At 46.9% G+C, this 19077-nt stretch overlaps 1 protein-coding gene across 1 annotated transcript in view; it reads right to left on the bottom strand.

Annotated features, from left to right (window-relative positions):
* The window catches only part of BMERB1 (bMERB domain containing 1), a 148490-nt gene that overhangs the window by 41791 nt on the left and 87622 nt on the right, over window positions 1–19077 (bottom strand). Inside the window, exon 2 of the mRNA XM_069570186.1 lies at window positions 18400–18523. Coding sequence (XP_069426287.1) covers window positions 18400–18523 — 124 coding nt within the window. The remainder of the gene's footprint in view (window positions 1–18399; window positions 18524–19077) is intronic.

Raw genomic sequence — 19077 nt, 5'->3', positions numbered from 1 at the left:
GATCTTTGTTTTCAGAATGTTGAGCTTTAGGCCAACTTTTTCACTCTCCTCTTTCACTTTCATCAAGAGGCTTTTTAGTTCCTCTTCACTTTCTGCCATATGGGTGGTGTCATCTGCATATCTGAGGTTACTGATATTTCTCCTGGCAATCTTGATTCCAGCTTGTGCTTCTTCCAGCTCAGCGTTTCTCATGATGTACTCTGCATAGAAGTGAAATAAGCAGGGTGACAATATACAGCCTTGATGGACTCCTTTTCCTATTTGGAACCAGTCTGTTGTTCCATGTCCAGTTCTAACTGCTGCTTCCTGACCTGCATATAGGTTTCTCAAGAGGCAGGTCACGTGGTCTGGTATTCTCATCTCTTTCAGAATTTTCCACAGTTTATTGTGACCCACCCAGTCAAAGGCTTTGGCATAGTCAAAAAAGCAGAAACAGATTTTTTTCCGGAATTCTCTTGCTTTTTCGATGATCCAGCAGATGTTGGCAATTTGATCTCTGGTTCCTCTGCCTTTTCTAAAACCAGCTTGAACATCTGGAAGTTCACGGACTTTACCCACTCCTAAAAAAACTGACAACCCTGTACCCTGATGCCTCTAGCTTTCCAAGAGGTCCCACACTCTGTGAAGTTCATTTCTCTCTAAATAAATCCACTTCTTACCTACCATTTTGTTTCTCACTGAATTCTTTCTGCAATGAGATATTAAAAACCTGAGTTTCATTAAGTCCTGAAACCAGGTGTCTAATCTCAATTAAAAGACCATGAGTTTCTGGTCTTTTAATCTGAGCCACACGGTTTCAGCTTGACACCCACCAAGAGGAGAACTCAGTTTTTTGGGTAACAACCAGGAAGACCAAATACAGGATTAGAAGGTGGGTGCTTCCATCCCCACACCCCCCATCTCTGGAGAGAAGAGGTGGGGTGCAGATTGAGTTATAGAAACTGGCATATGTACACTTACGCCTGATTCACATTGCTGTATGGCAGAAACCAACACAATACTGTAAAGCAATTAGCCTCCAAATAAGAATAAATTAAAAAAAACTCTGAAACCGTGAGATTTGTGGGGGTTCTGGTTTGGGGGACACAGTGATCTGCTGAGAAAGTGTGCCCACAAGGGAGTGGAAGTTCTACATGCTCGCCCTCCCCATACTTTGCCCAAATCGAGCTCCTTCATTTGGCTCTTCCAAAATTGTAGCCTTTATTTTCTTATTTTTTTGTAGCTTTTATAATAAACCTCTAAATGTAAGTAAAATGTTTTCCTGAGTTCCATGAATCATTCCAGCAAATGATCAAACCTTGTGTGTATGTGTGGGAGGGTCATAGAAACCCCCAAATTTGCAGTTGGCTGGGCAGAAGTGTGGGTGGCATGGGACTTGTGACAGGCATCTGAAGGCTATCATGTGGGATGGAGCCCTTTCAGTGGTGGGGTCAGATCTGAACTCCAGGTCAGCATGTAATTGGATTATTGGATATCCAGTTGGTGTTAAGAGAACTGGAAAACTGATGTGTAAGACTGATACATATTAGGTGTCAGAAAGAGTGATACAGTTAATTCCTATATCAGAACCCACAAAATAGAGGCTGGCCCAGCGGCTGGGCCCACATCACACGTCCAGACCTAAGTCAGTCTGTATTGACGGGAACCCATTGTTGAAGAATCCTAACACACACCAATGGTAATCCTCTACGCAGCTACAGTGTGTGTGTGTGTGTGTTTGTGTGTGTGTGTGAGGTCAGTCATTTCAGTCGTGTCTGATTCTTTGAGTCTATATAGACTGTAGCCTGCTAGGCTCCTCTGTCCATGGGGATTCAATCATTTCAGTCGTGTCCGATTCTTTGAGTCTATATAGACTGTAGCCTGCTAGGCTCCTCTGTCCATGGGGATTCTCCAGGCAAGAATACTGGGGTGGGTTGCCATTTCCTCCTCCAGAGGATCTTCCCAGCCAGGGATCGAATTCACATCTCCTGCATGGCAGGCATTCTTTACCATCTGAGCCACTTGGGAAGCCCAGGTTCATCGGTATCATTTTTAAATTTTTAACATTAGAAAACTTTAGTATAAAATTTTTACAGCACCATAAACATAAGAACCAATATTTTTCCTTTTTAAAAGACATGACAATAAATTCTTAAAGCTTTCCTAAATATTACCTAAAGTCATTCCAACAGGTACCCTACCTCTGGAAAAACTGGACCAAATGAATCAAAGTCCCATAGCCAAGATCTCAACCCAGGTCCCATCTCCAAATCCAGGGCTGCTGACTGCTTGAAAACGCCCTGGCTCAGGTTAACTTTGTCGGGGGAGCAAGCAGAGATAAGAGTCAAGGCAGACGACAGATGGCCAGAAGGCTTACTCCTCCAGGCAGTTAATGAAACCATGGGCAAGGATCCCTGAATTTAATCACCAGAACACCGAGCAGACCTACTCTAAATCGTTCTAGGAGCAGATGGAGTTTTTCCTCCAGAACAGCTCAAAGCCATTTATGGTGGCCTAGGGGCCGGGTTAGTACTCAGAGACAGTGGGACAGCCACAGATAATCACCAGCTTTAAGGGGGAAGGACGATGCAGAGGTCCCTTGCCATCAGCCAGCATAGTTCAAGTCAGGCTAAAATGCCAGTCTATTCAGGCTTTTCTAAAGTGTTGCTTTCAAAGTGAAACGTAGACCTCACTTTGTGCCTGTGCTCAGTCAATCAGTTGTGTCTGACTCTTTGCAACCCCAGGGACTGCAGCACGCCAGGCTTTCCTGTCCTTCACCATCTCCTGGAGTTTGCTCAAACTCATGTTCATTGAGTCAGCGATGCCATCCAACCATCTCATCCTCTGTTGCCCCCTTCTCTTAAACAGTTACTACCCTTAAATCCCAGAATCCCTCACAGTTCAGTAAAGAAGTTCAGAAATCCCCTGTCTTCCAACTCTCGGCTTACTCATGTGATTTCTTAAAATTAAAAAAGAGACCCTGTGTTGGTTTTTAGGGGTCGAAAACAGGTGGGCAATGGAATGAATTCAAAGTGATCATTACTGAGTGATAATAAATTCTGCTTCTGGTTATGTGCCTTTAGAAAGCTTATAAATGTAAATTTCTTGATAAACACAGCACCGCTTTCAATTAAAGGCTTAATCAATGAACTTCTATAATGGATGTGATGATGAGGACAACAGATGGCATCAGGATTCTCGGACACCCTGGGAGACCACAAACATACATTTCATTTTGATTCTGATCATGAGCTAAGCTACAGGAGAGAGAGGTACTTATTGCTGTGCCAACGTGGGCACATTTTATACCTTCACTCAATTTCATCATTAAAAAATTGGCAAGAAAGCAAGATGAGTCATCTGCAAGCAGCTGACAGACACTTGGGTTCTATTTCATTCAGGGAAGAGGTGAGGAACATATATGGAAGGTATGGGGAGAATCATCCAAAGTGTTTTCCAACTTTCAATGGCCAAGCCACACTCTGGACTGATTAACTCCGAATCTGGAAGTAAGATCCAGGTATCAGCATCTTCTCTAGAGCTTTCCAAGGGATTCCTTGGCTCTGGGTGAGTCAAGGTTGAGCCAGTGATTTTGAGGAGAATCGCCAGCCTAGAGCAAGACAGGTAAGTTTCACGGCCTCTGGCCGCTGGCTGTTTCTGTAAAGCTTCTTGATGTGTCTCTTTTCTTAGAAAACTATTTTATTTATTTGTTTTTGGCTGGGCTGGGTCTGTGTTGCTGCGCACAGGCTTTCTCTAGCTACGGCAAGTGGGGGCCACTCTCTGGTTGTGGAGTGTGGGCTTCTCGTTGTGGTGGCACCCCTGGCTGCAGAGCAAGGGATATGTAGCTGGCAGGCTTCAGGAGTTGCAGCCCGTGGGCTCAATCGTTTCTGTTCCCGGGCTCCAGAGAGTACGTTCAACAGTTGTGGCACAGGGGCGTAGGTATGCCACGGCACATGGAGTCTTCCTGGATCAGGGATTGAACTAGTGTCTCCTGCATGGGCAGGCGAATTCTTTACCACTAAGCCCGCAGGGAAGCCCTCTTGATGGGCATCAAGGCTCAACTGGGGAAGCAGAACCACCATCAGTTACGGGGCAAGGGATGATTATAGGAATCAGATTGGCCACAATCATGGGAGCAGCCGGTGAGGCGGAGGTCAGGGGAGGAAAGGTGAGGACCAGAGGAGACGCAGGGCTGCCCTTCTGAGAGGTCAGGCGCATGCATCTGGTTACGGTAGGGCTGCAGAGGGGGGCAGGTCTATGCATGTCTGTCGCCTTGTATGCCCGGGGTCTAGAAGACATGGGGCCATGTTTGGCCAGCAGGTCAGGCAGCCCGGAAGACAAGCTGGACAGGAAGCAGTGGACAGTGAGGATGGGCCGGAACTACCTTCACGCTCTAACCATGGCCGCCCTCAAAGGGTCAACATTGCTGCTTCCCTTCTGCCTCCCGGAATCTTGCATTTTTTAGTTTTTCATAATTATAGCTAACATTCATTGCATACTTTATACCAAGTCTGGGGAGTACTGTTCTAAGTGCTTTTAGATTTAGTTTCTTTTTTCTTTATAATGCACACCTTTTTTATTTAGTATCACAATATTAATCATAATGATTACTGTAATTCTCTTTTTCTGGAGTATAGTTGCTTCACAGTGCTGTGTTATTTTTGCCGTAGAGCAGTGAATCAGCCATGCGTATACACATAGCCGCTCTTCCTTGGACTTCCTTCCCATTTTGGGTCACCAGAGAGCGCTGAGTAGAGTTCCCTGTGCTGTACAGTCAGTTCTCATCAATTATCTATTTTGTCTCCCACCTTTTACTTGGAACCACACAGGGAAAGGGATTCTGGGAAGTAGAGGTCTTAGCATAGTTACGTTTTCCATAAAGATAGCTCAGTAGAAGTGTCAGAAATTAGGGGAATATTAATACCTTAACAGCTGGTACCCAAATTCCCCTTAGGGAGGAAATGTTTTTTCTGGGAATCATAGTTTGACAAACTCTTGGGGTAGTGTTCCCAAGAGCCCGGGCACCTTTTGGTGCCATGGCTTCTCAGAAGAGCACGAAATTGCTCTTCGTGGAGCAGGAAGAGGCACGTGTCTTACTTGGGATGGAGGGAGGAGATGAGACTGGCTCAAGAAAAAGAACTGCCTTGGGCAGGCTGACGAAAAAGACCTTATTAGCCAGGAATATAAAATGTGGGTTTTTAAATTGTCTGTGAAGAGCTCGGTGCCACCCCTTCCGTGAGCCTTAGCTCTACAACTCCTCTAATGACCTGCGGGAGTATCACAGGGCTTTGTTTAGATTTGTCGCTATGGAAACTGAAGCATCTGCACTGCACATCTACACAGATGGTGGTGTAGAACCAAGCCCAGGGGCAGAGAGGATAGAAGAGGGAACCTGCTAGGGATTCACAGACCACTGTCACGGATTTTGGTTTTCCCCAGGCTGTGGCATCATGGGTGGGAGGCACTTCTCCAAGGGTCTGGAGAGTAGGTACCCAGGGTAGATGTGGCATCTTACGCAGATCCAGTTCAGCAGGCCAGCCTGAGGAGCAGAATGGGAATGTCATGGCCAAGTTCATTCTCTGCTCTTGGGGACCCTAGCCTCCCTTGTTTGCTGCTCGTAATAAGGCAGTGGTGCTGTCTTTCCCACCAAAGTATGGTTTTCTCTACTCATCCAGTCTTTGGTTTGCAAATCTCCCATCACCTAACCACAAAAAGGCTTCCCCAGTGGCTCAGACAGTAAAGAATCTCCCTGCCACTCAGGAGAGCTGGGTTCGATCCCTGGGTCGGGAAGATCCCCTGGAGAAGGGAATGGCAACCCACTCCAGTATTCTTGTTGGAGAATCCCATGGACAGAGGAGCGTGGAGGACTAGAGCCCATGGGGTCACAAAGAGTCGGACACAGAATGACTAGCACTTTTGTTCACTTTCATCACCTAACTGGTCCAGTCTCTCTGTATTCCAGGAGAGAGACTCTGATTGGCCCAGGCTAAGCCAATCTGGACCAATTAGCTCTGGCCTGGAGGAGGGGAGAGGGGAGAGGCCAGAACCTCCCACATGCAGAGCTGATTCTCTAAGGAGGGGCAGTGGGGCTGGGAGGCAATCAGCTCTGAGTGAACAGCCAGCTCCGAGTTAAGCTACTGGAGCTGGAATCTCAGCCCTCCTCATTCTTAGCTTAATCTCCTCATTTGTAAAATGTGACTCATTAGTACCTGCCTCATCAGGTTGCTATGAAAATGAAAACCAGTGATCCATTGAAAAAATTTAACATTGTGCCTGGCACATGTATATGCTCAAGATTCATTTGATGAATTAGTAATGACAGCATTGAGAACTGATCACAGCATCTCAGCACCTGCTACTCCACCCCTTCACCCATCTAAAGCTTCCATCTTTTACTCTGGACATCTCCAGATCTTGTCTCCTCCCCTGGACTGTTAGGGCAAGTCCTCATCCGTATTATCACTGCATGTGCTTACTGAATAAAGGGAGGAATAAATAAGTGCTTGGATATCCCTATGTATGGAAACTCATGACCTCCCAAGGTTCCAACTTTTGTACTTCCAAGTATTTGCTAAGGCCCCTCTTATGCTGGGATGGTTAACTGGATTCTCTGCAGCATTTGTGATTCTAGTTCCACAAAGAAGAAACCAACTCGCTCCTCCACGTGACAGTCCTTCAGCTGTTTCAAAATGGATCTAGATGCCCTGCATCACCTCCTCTCCAGTCTGTATGTACCTTCCTATCACGGAAGAGACCTTCATTCCACCCTCCAATCTCCTCCCTTCTCCTGTGCCCCCTCTTCAAAATAAATAGGCTACTACTAAAAGCCAAGCACATGAGCCGGATGTCTGCTCTTACCAAGCAGCTGTTCATTTCCAAACTCACTTTCTTCCTGAAGGAAAGGAAAGTAACATTTAATGAGCATTTATATTGTGGGGGGACACTTAATAACATGATCACTTTTACTCCTCAAAATCACCCTAGGAGAGGTTAGCTGCATCACCATTTGATGAATGAGTTAGCCAAGGCTCAGAGAGGTTAAGGTATCTGTTCAAGATTGCACAGCATACAAATGGCAGTTAGAATTCAAAGGTAGGTGTAATATCATCTAGGGAAAGTTACACGCTTTTCCTTTTATCAGAAAATAACTGTCAAAGAACCAAGACATTTAGTAATGGAAACAAACAAACAAACAGGCTGCCTTTCCTCTGGCAGGACCCAAACTGGGAGGGTCTTAGTTCAGTTCCGTTCAGTCGCTCAGTTGTGTCCGACTCTTTGCGACCCCATGAATTGCAGCACGCCAGGCCTCCCTGTCCATCACCAGCTCCCAGAGTTCACTCAAACTTACGTCCATCGAGTCAGTGATGCCATCCAGCCATCTCATCCTCGGTCATCCCCTTCTTCTCCTGCCCCCAATCCCTCCCAGCATCAGAGTCTTTTCCAATGAGTCAACTCTTCACATGAGGTGGCCAAAGTACTGGAGCTTCAGCTTTAGCATCATTCCTTCCAATGAACACCCAGGGCTGATCTCCTTCAGAATGGATTGGTTGGATCTCCTTGCAGTCCAAGGGACTCTCAAGAGTCTTCTCCAACACCACAGTTCAAAAGCATCAATTCTTTGGCACTCAGCTTTCTTCACAGTCCAACTCTCACATCCATACATGACCACTGGGAAAACCATAGCCTTGACTACACGGATCTTTGTTGGCAAAGTAATGTCTCTGCTTTTGAATATGCTATCTAGGTTGGTCATAACTTTCCTTTCAAGGAGTAACCGTCTTTTAATTTCATGGCTGCAGTTTGAAACCCCTGAGGAGTTTAGGGGACTGAGGACAGAAGGACAAGAGTTCCAGGCCAGAATGCCAAGAGGAAAGATCTATGTAACTGATCACTCAATGACTAGCAGCCAATTAAACAAAGCAAAAGATATAAATCAAGATACTGTCTTAATGAGTAGCTATGGCGACATCCCTAGTGGACCAGTGGTTACGACCTCGCCTTCCATTGCAGGGGATGTAGGTTATATCGGGTAGCCAAGATCCCACACACCTCCTGGCTAAAAAGCCAAAACACAAAACAGAAGCAATACTGTAACAAACTCAGTAAAAGACATACCCAAAATGAGTGGCTATGCTGTGCAGACCCAAAACACAAAGGCAAATCTACTAAGGTGTCTGCATTTTTTCCCTTCCTGTTTCTCTTTTGAGCAGCCTGTCCTGAAGATGTCAACAGGGGGCTGGTTCTTATCTGAAGAGAGATGAGGCACAGGCAAGCATTATCTGATTTGGGGCTAAGTGCAGAGCAAAGAGCCGGGTCCTCAATTGAGATCACCAAGCGATACAGACAAGCACCTCTCAACCCCAGCTGCCACTCACATCAGCAGTTTTCCAGAGACAAGCAAAGAGCGGGGAAAACCCTGCATTGTCAGGCACGCATGACGGAGCCTGCACGCTTGCTCTGTCTCATAAGATGCTTTTTCCTTGGGAGATTTCAAAGAATGATGAACACTCAGCATCAGATGAAGCAACGCAGGTTCTCCATGTGGTGTATGCTGTCTTCCCCTCAGCTCGATGCCATGGACATCCCTTGTCACTGTTGCTGCCACGCTGGGGGGCCAGCTCTGCACTTGGCCCTTAAATGAATTGCCACAGTCTCTTAAGGTAGTCAGCTGAACAATGTCCCTCCCTAACTCCCAGAACGTAACACGTTACCCTAGACGGCAAGTGGGACTCTGCAGGTGTGATTCAATTACGGATCTTGGGAGGGGGAGGTTATCTTGGATTATACAGGTAGGCTGATGCCAGCAGAGACTGGATGGTACCACTTGTGGTCTTTGAAGATGGAGGAAGGGACAACGAGGAGGGAACGTAAGACATGAGGCTCTGGAAGTGGGAAAGAGCTTGGAAAAGGATCCTCCCCTTGGAAAATGAATCTCCAGGAGAAGCTTGGCCCCACTAACACTTTGATGGTAGAAACCCACTGCCAACTTCTGGTCTCTAGAATAACAAGTGAATAGGTGTGGAGGTATTTGTTTCTTTTGCCTCGCCATATGGCTTGCAGGGTCTTAACTACCTGATCAGGGATGGAACCCAGGCCCTGGGCCGTGAAAGTGCAAAGCCCTGACCACTGGCCCACCAGGAAGTCCCCCGGGTGTTAAGTCATCAACTTTGTATAGCTTGTTGCAGCAGCCACAGGAAACTCCTACACTTCATAAAGTACACTGCAAGCTGCTGCACCAAGGTCTCCCTCTGCAGGAACACTGTGCATGGAACCACTGGAAATGAGGCAGGCACTAAAAAAAGAAGGCAAGTCAAGCCCTTGCTCATTTATTAGGTATATACTCACGGAGCACCTGCCCTGAGACGGGCCACGTGTTGGGTGCTGCCTACACTGTGAGGAGTTTAAACGGCTCAGCCTGTATCCTCATCAAGGCTGAGGCGAGCAGGAGAGAGATGGGGAACACGGACTTGCACTGATAAGCACAGATTTATAAATGGAGGAAAAAAGACCTTGGTGACTGGGACAGGACGGGACCCAGACTGGAAAGTGCTGGGAAGGCTTCCCCTAGGAAATGACCCTGGATCTGAGCCCTGGGGAAAGGGGGAGAGTTAACCAGGCAGGAGTGGAAAGCGGGGGGTGTCTAGACAGAAGGAACAGCCCGGATGAAGGTGGCCGTGGAAGAGGGGGACTGAAAGGAGGTCCGTGGAGAGCAGAGGTGGAGGCCACAGGGGGAGAATTGATGAAGATGAGAAGGGGGGAGACGGGGTGGGAGCAGACTGATGTGAACATTCTGGAATATGCTTCCTGATGCTTACGTGTGAGAGTTTCTTCCGTGACGAGGCTGATGCTCTACAAAGAGCAACAGCTTTCTACTGGGATAGCCGTTAGCCAGAACTGACTAGGGAGCGTTTGAAATGTGGCTAAGACTACTGAAGGACCGCGTTTTGAGTTTTATTTAATTGTAACTAATTTAGTTGGGGCTTCCCTGGGGGCTCAGTCGGTAAAGAATACCCCTGCAACGCAGGAGACCTGGGTTCAATTTCTGGGTTGGGAAGACCCCCTGGAGGAGGGCATGGCAACCCACTCCAGTATTCTCGCCTGGAGAATCCCATGGGCAGAGGAGTCTGGTGGGCTACAGCCTGTAGGGTCGCAAAATGTCGGACACGAGTAAGCACAGCATAGCACACAGTAATTTAAGTTGAAATAGTCACGTGGGGCTCGAGCATACCCAATTATACACAACAGCTCTAGGCTGGATAGAGCTGTTTGTGACCCCATGGACTGCAGCAAACCAGGCTTCCCTGTCCATCACCAACTCCCAGAGTTTGCTCAAACTCATATCCATTGAGTCGGTGATGCCATCCAACCATCTCTTCCTCTGTCACCCTCTTCTCCTCCTGCCTTTCCCAGCATCAGGGTATTTTCTAATGAGTCAAGTCTGTGGGTTCAAATGTTAATTTCATCCAGAAATCTCCTCACAGGCACACCCAAAATGATGTCTAAACAGGTATCTGGATGCCCCAGAGCCCAGTCAAGTTGACACATAAAAGTAACCATCATAAGGGGAGATTCGCAGGGCCAAGGGCATGAAACCCTTTATGGTAAGACAGTCAAAGCACCCAGAGAGAAGATCTTCCTTTCCCAAAGCTTGTTCTGACTTTGAGAGGCAACCAGGAGCAGCAGACGCCTGTCCAATGGGGGATATTTTTTCTCTATTTGATCAGCCAGGCCCCTACCCTCATCCCTACCTCCCCATACAATTAGGAATGCAGGAGGGTCCTTCCGTTCAGAGGTCTCACCTGGAACACTCACCCTCCATCCTCTTTCCTCATCTTTTTTCACCTTCCCTTAAGGCCTCCTTCCTTTTTCCTTCCCCAGCTCCTCACAGTCTGGTATATTTTGTCCAAGACAAATTGCTTTTTAGATCTTCTGCAATTAAAGGCATCTCTTCCCACCACCTGATATGTACAGTGGCTCCGGCAACAGTGACCTGTTCTTAGGAGATGCTATTTAAAACCCAGGGTGCAACCAGAGTGACGCAGAACTGCCAAACGTGGCTGAGAAGTGTCAAGTTACATAAGTGCACATGCTTCATTGTGCCTTTGGCTTGAAGCTTTTCCTAACAGGCTTCAGAATTATCAGCTCATTAAAGGTGAAAAGGAGGCAGGTGTATCAAAATTTTTTAAAATAACAATAATAAAGTCAAGTCCCCAGAGCAGAGTTGGACTTGATGGGTAAGAGCCACTCCCAGATCTTAGGGGAGAGAGGTGGCTTTCTGGGTCTTCTCTGGGGATAACTAAGCAGCCCTGATCCTTTTCCCTGAAGGCATGGTATTAACAGTTACAGGAGGGAAGGGAATGTTGGTTTGCTTGTAACCTAGGAAGAGTCACCTACTTTCACGTGTCCTCTCTTTCCATCCCTTGTGACAATGCCGTCAGGGAAGCATCAACACCCCATTGACCAGAAGGGAAAACTGAGGCTGGAATAGGGCAAGATTTGCTCCAGTCCCCAGAGTCAATAAGAAACAGACCTGGGGTTCAAAACCATCTGAGAGACCCTATAGCTTGATGGTTGAAAGCATGGACTCTGGACTCAGAGTGCTGGGTTACATCACTGCTGTTCGTGGACATTGAACAACCCTGGGTAATACCTGACCTCTCTGTGCATTAGTTTCCTCATCTATAAGAAGGGCAGGGAGGATGCTGTATGTCGATTAAGTTGTAGTGAGGAAAGCACTTAGAACACTGCCCAGCACAGCAAGTGTTTGAAAAGTTGCTGTTTACAACTCATGAACCCTCTACCACCATACCCTGAATCTCTTCCAGGTTCTAGGGCCCGAGTGCTTAACCACACTTGGTTCTTCTATTATTTTTTTTTTAAACTTTTATTGGAGTATAGTTGCTTCACTGGAAATGGACCCTGAGTATTCGCTGGAAGGACTGATGCTGACGCTGAAGCTCCAGTCCTTTGGCCACCTGATGTGAAGAGCCAGCTCACTGGAAAAGACCCCGATGCTGGGAAAGATTGAGCGCAAAAGGAGAAGAGGGTGGCAGAGGATGAGATGGTTAGATAGCATCACCAACTTAATGGACATGAGTTTAAGCAAATCCCAGGAGATAGTGAAGGACAGGGAAGCCTGGCATGCTGTAGTCCATGGGGCTGCAAAGAGTCGGACACAAGTGAACGACTGAACAACAGCAACAGTTGCTTTACAACGATGTGTTAATTTCTACCGTACAGTAAAGTGAATCAGCAACACCTATAGGTACGTCCCCTCTTTTTTGGACTTTCTTCCCATTTAGGTCACCACAGAGCACTGAGTAGAATTCCCTGGGCAATAAATAGGTTCTCATTGTCTATTTTATACATAGTATCAATAACGTATATATGTCGATCTCAATCTCCCAATTCATCCCGTCCCCTCCTTTCCCCTCTGGTATCCACACCTTTGTTCTCTACGTCTGTGTCTCTATTTCTGCTCAGTCCTTCTTAATAAAACAGAGTTACTGGGGTCCAAGCCCAGAGTCTGGAGATACTGGAACTCAAGGACTGTGCTCCTGAAATCTATCCTTCACACACCCATCTCTGCTGCCCGCTGCAGCTCTGACTCTTATTAATTAGAAGATACCGCTGCCCAGAGCACAGTGTAAAATGAAGATAACCGCCCCCTCCCTCACCTCCAAAGACACTTAATTATCTGAAACCCAGATAAACAGCAGGACCAGGCTTGCAGAGGTGATGCAGAAGGGCTGAGGCGGCCGGCAGGGGCTGAAGGAGGAGTTATGCAAAGCTAATGGTGTGAGTCAGTGCTGGAATCAAGGGTGAGAAAATGAATCTGGGGTTGTCGACTGCCTCCGCAGGCCAGGATGGCGAGAAGCATGCAATGGGGCCGCAGCGGGACGGAATGGCAGGTGGGTGGCATCGAGGGTCAAAAGTGGAACAAAGGAGGCTTCAAGTCTCACCTCCTGGACATTTGCCACCGTCTAAAGAGGCGTTTTTGTGATATTGAGGCGTTTATTGCCTGTTTCAAATGAAGCTCATAAAGTTGCCAGATTTCAGGAGGGAGATCTCTAAACTTGAGAAGCAGACCTGTGAAAGGAAAACATTCAGAGCAGATGCACCCGGTGTGTGGTGGAGACACGTGCCCACTGGTCACTCAAAGCCCTTCTCTGAACCTGACCTCGTGAGCCTTATTTAGGGTGAGCAGGTATGCTGGGGGCGCCCCTGACTGGTCCTTCCATTAGCAAGCGCTTTTATAGGTTGCATTATAACGTGTGCATAGGGCTCCACAAAGGCCTTACCCTCAGTGAGGGTTCTGTAAATGTTGACTCTTGAGGTCCCCGAGGACCCTTAGAGGAACAGGGCACTACTGCAAATTCCCAGCAGGTTGACTTGAAAACCTTGACTAAGTTGGAGCTCATTTTAGGCTTCAAATAGATCACTTCTCTCCAGAGAAAGGCTATGAAAAAGTCCAAAGCCTGATGCATCAGAATCATTTCTGTTTCCACCCGATCGCATTCAAGACGGCAGAACAAGGTGACACCCAATGTGGGGCTGTGGGATTGGGGACCTCCCAGCAGGAGTCTGTCTTTGCATTCTAGAAGAGTGAGGAGAAGAGAAAAGGCATCCTTCTGCTGGGAATAAGTAAGAGGCTAACTTAGGGTTCAGGGCTCTGCCACCTTGAGTTCAAATCCCAGTTCCACCTCTACAAGCTGGTGACCTTGAAAAAGTTATTTCACCTCTATAATTGCCATTTTCTCATCGGTGAAGCAGAAGGAATAGAATCCACTCCCTCGGAGTGGGTTTATGATTCAAAAAGTTGAAATAAGTGAGCAAATGTGTACAACGCACGTAGCACGTGTGCAGTATATCAGTGCCCGAGGTAAACAGCAGCTCTTTTGAAAACTGTCGTGTGCCCAGGGAACACAGACAAGGACAGGAGAGAGCCAGCGTGATCCCGAGCCCACTTCCTGTGAATTCATGCTAGTTCCCGGGGAGGGACAGGGAGGCAGGACTAGCAGAAGCCGTGAGTCCCAGAGGAGAGGGCAAGACGCGGAGAGAAAACGGAAACCCACGAAGGGACAATGCTCTTCTTCGGGGGTGCTGGGACAGCAGCCTTTAGACCTTTAGAAAGGGTCAGCACAGCGGGAGACAGTAAGGTGAGAAGACACCCTCCGCCATGAAATAGGATTTGACTCACAGACTCCAGGGGAGCGGAGGGCAGTAACTGGATTACTTCTGAGCAGGTGTGACAAATCCAATCTTGTCCTGGTTATTACAGCTACAGTTATTGGGGCCACTTCAGTCAAGGGCTGTCACGTTCCTCTCTCTTGGAGCTTCCCACCTGAGCCTGTAAATGCTTAGTACGGTCTAAAATTCTACTTCCCCCACATCCTATCCAAAGGGGTCTTGTGTGTGTGTGTGTGTGTGTGTGTGTGTGTATGTTTTGAAGGGAAGCTATTGGGGTAAGGATGGAGTGTGAAAGAACAATTTTTGCACATTCATCGAATACTAACTGGCCTAATAAGTGCTGGGCATTGTTCAAGATTCTGGGAGAATTCAACAGAGAAGATGGATCAGATCTCTGCCCTCAAGAGCTTACACTCTTTAAGGCATCATCTTGGGAAATACATTCAGAGCTTCCTTTCTCCCTTCATTCTTTCCTTCCCTCCTTCTTTCCCTCCTTCCTTCACTCATTCACTCACTTAATAAAAACTCTGGACTCAGACTGCATCCTACCTTAGCTATTTATTAACTAAAGCAACCTTGGGTCAGTTTCTTAACCTCCAGCTCAGTTCAGTTCAGTCACACAGTCGTGTCCAACTCTTTGCGACCCCATGAACCGCAGCATGCCAGACCTCCCTGTCCATCACCAACTCCCGCAGTTCACTCAGACTCACGTCCATCGAGTCAGTGATGCCATCCAACCATCTCATCCTCTGTTGTCCCCTTCTCCTCCCGCCCTCAATCTTCCCCAGCATCAGGGTCTTTACAAATGAGTCAGCTCTTTGCATCAGGTGGCCAAAGTATTGGAGTTTCAGCTTCAACATCAGTCCTTCCAATGAACACCCAGGACTGATCTCCTTTAGGATGGACTGGTTGGATCTCCTTGCAGTCCAAAGGACTCTCAAGAGTCTTCTCCAATACCACAGTTCAAAAGCATCAATTCTTTGGTGCTCAGCTTTCTTTATAGTCCAAATCTTACATCCATACATGACCACTGGAAAAACCATACCTTGACTAGACGGACCTTTGTTGGCAAAGTAATGTCTCTGCTTTTTAATATGCTGTCTAGGTTGGTCATAACTTTCCTTCCAAGGAGTAAGCCTCTTTTAACTTCATGGCTGCAATCACCATCTGCAGTGATTTTTGGAGCCCAGAAAAATAAAGTCAGGCACTGTTTCCACTGTTCCCCTATCTATTTGCCATGAAGTGATGGGACTGGATGCCATGATCTTCATTTTCTGAATGTTGAGCTTTAAGCCAACTTTTTCACTCTCCTCTTTCACTTTCATCAGAGGCTCTTTGGTTCTTCTTCACTTTCTGCCATAAGGGTGGTGTCATCTGCATATCTGAGGTTATTGATATTTCTCCCGGCAATCTTGATTCCAGTTTGTGCTTCTTCCAGCTCAGCGTTTCTCATGATATACTCTGCATATAAGTTACATAAGCAGGGTGACAATATACAGCCTTAACGTACTCCTTTTCCTATTTGGAACCAGTCTGTTGCTCCATGTCCAGTTCTAACTGTTGCTTCCTGACCTGCATATTCTTTCTCTAAAATGGAGACAAGACTAGGACCCACCTGCACCTTAAACCCTATGGCAGTGTGAAGGCCTGGCTTTGAGAAAGAACCAGGAAACTAAATTCCAGAAGGGTCCACACCCAGCCCCTTAGCCCAGGAGGCCACGGATGATGGATGAGGTGTTTGTCCAGGTCTGAGTGGTCCATGATCTCTACCTGGCCATCTTGGAGTCTGCTGTGCATCTCTGAGAGCGATAAAATTCTGTGCCTCCAGGCAAGGCTACATACTCTAAAGGCGGGGCTTGGGGGGAGAACCCTCATTGTTATCCACCGCTGTCTGTAGGCTGCTAGCAAGACTTCTGGGGGCCAAGAAGCCAGCCCCTCCCTGGGAGTATGTCACTGAGCCTCCGAAATATATCCTGACAGCATTGACATCCTTCTGTATCTTTTGGATAATTTGATTTATCCAAGTGTCTACTGTTGACATTTGTCTCTAAGCGATCAGACTCATGAGCACGATGGGGAAATTTAGTGAGGTCACAAGTCAAGAGCTTATGCTGGCCTGGCCCAGGGCTGGAGCTTGCATGTTGGTCTATCATGTCTCTGAGCACTAGGCATGTGTGTGCCAGAAGTGGGGATAACATGCACACACACACACACACACACACACAAAGGTCAGGAAATGCTCAGTGAGAGCCATTGTTGCAAAAGCAACCTTGGCCCCTCTGAGCACCTGCAGGCTGAAGAGAGCCCTTCAGTACTTTAAAGCCGAGCTCACGTTTTCTGTCTCCTTTCCGTTTAAAACATGCGGAGTATATTGTCAACGCTAGTAATTTTTTTCTAATTGGGGTATAGTTGCCATGTTGTATCATGAATCAATATTTCTTCTCTTTTTATTGCTAAATAATGTCCCATTGCATGGATTTGTAAACATAATGCTGCTATAAACATTCTTGTAAGTTTTTGTGTGAACATATTTTTTCATTTCTCTTGGGTATAAACTTAGAGTGGAGTTTCTGGGTTGTAGGGTGATTCTTTAACTTTTTGAAGAATCACCAGATTGTTTTCTAAAGCAGTGCATCACTTCACATTTCTACTGCAGTGTATGAGGGTTCCAATTGCTCTCCACATCCTTGCCAACACTTCTTATTATCTGTCTTTTTTATTATAATCATTCTAGTGGGTGTGAAGTGGTATTGCACTGTAGTTTTGGTTTGCATAGCCTGATGGCTAAATGAATATCTGTTCATGTGTTCGTTAGCCATTCATGTATCTTCTTTGGAGAGATATTGATTCAGATCCTTTCCCCATTTTTAAATTGGGTTATGTCTTTTTATTACAGAGGGAAAATCCCATGGATGGAGGAGCCTGGTAGGCTGCAGTCCATGGGGTTGCTAGGAGTTGGACACGACTGAGTGACTTCACTTTCATTTTTTACTTTCATGCACTGGAGAAGGAAATGGCAACGCACTCCAGTGTTCTTGCCTGGAGAATCCCAGGGACGGGGGAGCCTGGTGGGCTGCCATCTATGGGGTCACTCAGAGTCAGACACGACTGAAGCGACTTAGCAGCAGCAGCAGCATAGTTGCTTTACAATGTTGTGTTAGTTTCTGCTGTACAACAGCATGAATCAGTTATATGTAGACATATATCCCCTCCTTTGTGGACCTCCTTACTCCTAATCCCACTCCACTAGGTCACCACAGAGCATTGAGATGAGCTCCCTGCTATGTTGCAGGTTCCCACTGTTGCTGCTAAGTCACCCCAGTCGTGTCCGACTCCACGCGACCCCATAGACGGCAGCCCACCAGGCTCCCCCGGCCCTGGTATTCTCCAGGCAAGAACACTGGAGTGGGTTGCCATTTCCTTCTCCAACGCGTGAAAGTGAAAAGTCAAAGTGAAGTAGCTCAGTCGTGTCTGACTCTTAGCAACCCCATGGACAGCAGCCCACCAGGCTCCCCCGTCCCTGGGATCCTCCAGGCAAGAATACTGGAGTGGGTTGCCATTTCCTTCTCCAATGCATGAAAGTGAAAAGTGACAGAAACTAGCTATCTATTTTACACATGGCAGTATATGTATGCCATTCTAATCTCTCGATTCATCCCACCCTTAGTGATATGTTTTTAACGTTAGAAAAAAAAATCTGTAGATAAGAACTGAAGCTTAATTATAATTTTAGAACCAAATATAAGTTTTATGCTCTTTGAGAATGTAAACAATAAAAATAGAAAAAAAAAGCAAGACCCAGACAGTAATTTAATCATCTTTTATAGGGTTTTATATTGACTACCAGTTATATACTAAGAAACAGGGCATCCCAGGGGGCACGAGAGGTAAAGAATCCACCTGCCAATGCAGGAGATGAAAGGGATGCAGGTTCAACCCCTGGGTGAGGAAGATCCTCTGGAGGAAGAAATGCCACTCCAGTATTTCTTGCCCGTAAAATTCCATGGACAGAGAAGCCTAGTAGGTTGCAGTCCATGGGGTCGCAAAGAGCAGGACACGACTGAGCGACTAAGCCCACAGGAATAAGACATAGAGGAACAGATACTCACTCCTCGAGGCAGTAGTGGGAATGTGCCTGGCACACAGTTATACACAGTAAATGTCAGGTTCCCGGGCATCCTCCCCCTCCTCACTCCTTCCTTTTCTTGGCCACTTTCCTCAAGCACTTACATAAACCTGAGCTCAGATTCCCGTCGGACCAAGACTTCCCGGAGACGCTGGATTTTCGCCATCTCCAGCTCGATCTCCTCCGGCCTCATGGTTGTCTCTGCCATGGAGATGATGTCCAGCTGATCTGTGCAGGAGATACAAAATGCAGACGTCAAGACCCCGACTGTATGGGTTTTCAAGAATTCCCTTTGGAACAGTCCTCGCCTTGCTCCAGCGACCTTCACACCCCAAGAAGGCACACGGATCTTTGCCAGTGTTGCAAGTCTGTATTTGTGAATGGGCCCTTTAGAAACTAGAATGCACGTTTCCATGGGAATGCTGTTACAAGGCAGGAGGAGGCTCAGGCGGGGGTCACCCAAACCTGTTCAAGGTTATAACGTGCCCTTGCCAGTTCCTGCCTGGTCCCAGCTTCTGAGTCTCAGTCCCTTTGGCTATGACCGTTCATCCTGTCCCAGTCTCCAAGACCAGCGTTTTTAGGCAGAAAAACAGGTGTGATAATTACTTTTAGCAACACCATTAATAATCTTGTAGGAATACTAAGTAATGTAAGTAACAGTAACATGAAATGATACACGTTTGTTGTAGAAAATTCAGATAATAGAGATAAGCAAAGAAGAACGAGGTAGAAAGTCACCTACAAACTCTGCTCAGAGGGAACCACATTTTGATGGACATTCT

Source organism: Ovis canadensis, chromosome 24 (assembly GCF_042477335.2).
Source record: "Ovis canadensis isolate MfBH-ARS-UI-01 breed Bighorn chromosome 24, ARS-UI_OviCan_v2, whole genome shotgun sequence".
In the NCBI taxonomy this organism is placed as follows: Eukaryota; Metazoa; Chordata; class Mammalia; order Artiodactyla; family Bovidae; genus Ovis; species Ovis canadensis.
Note: the sequence above shows the minus strand (reverse complement) of the source record. Positions and strands in the feature narration are given on the sequence as shown.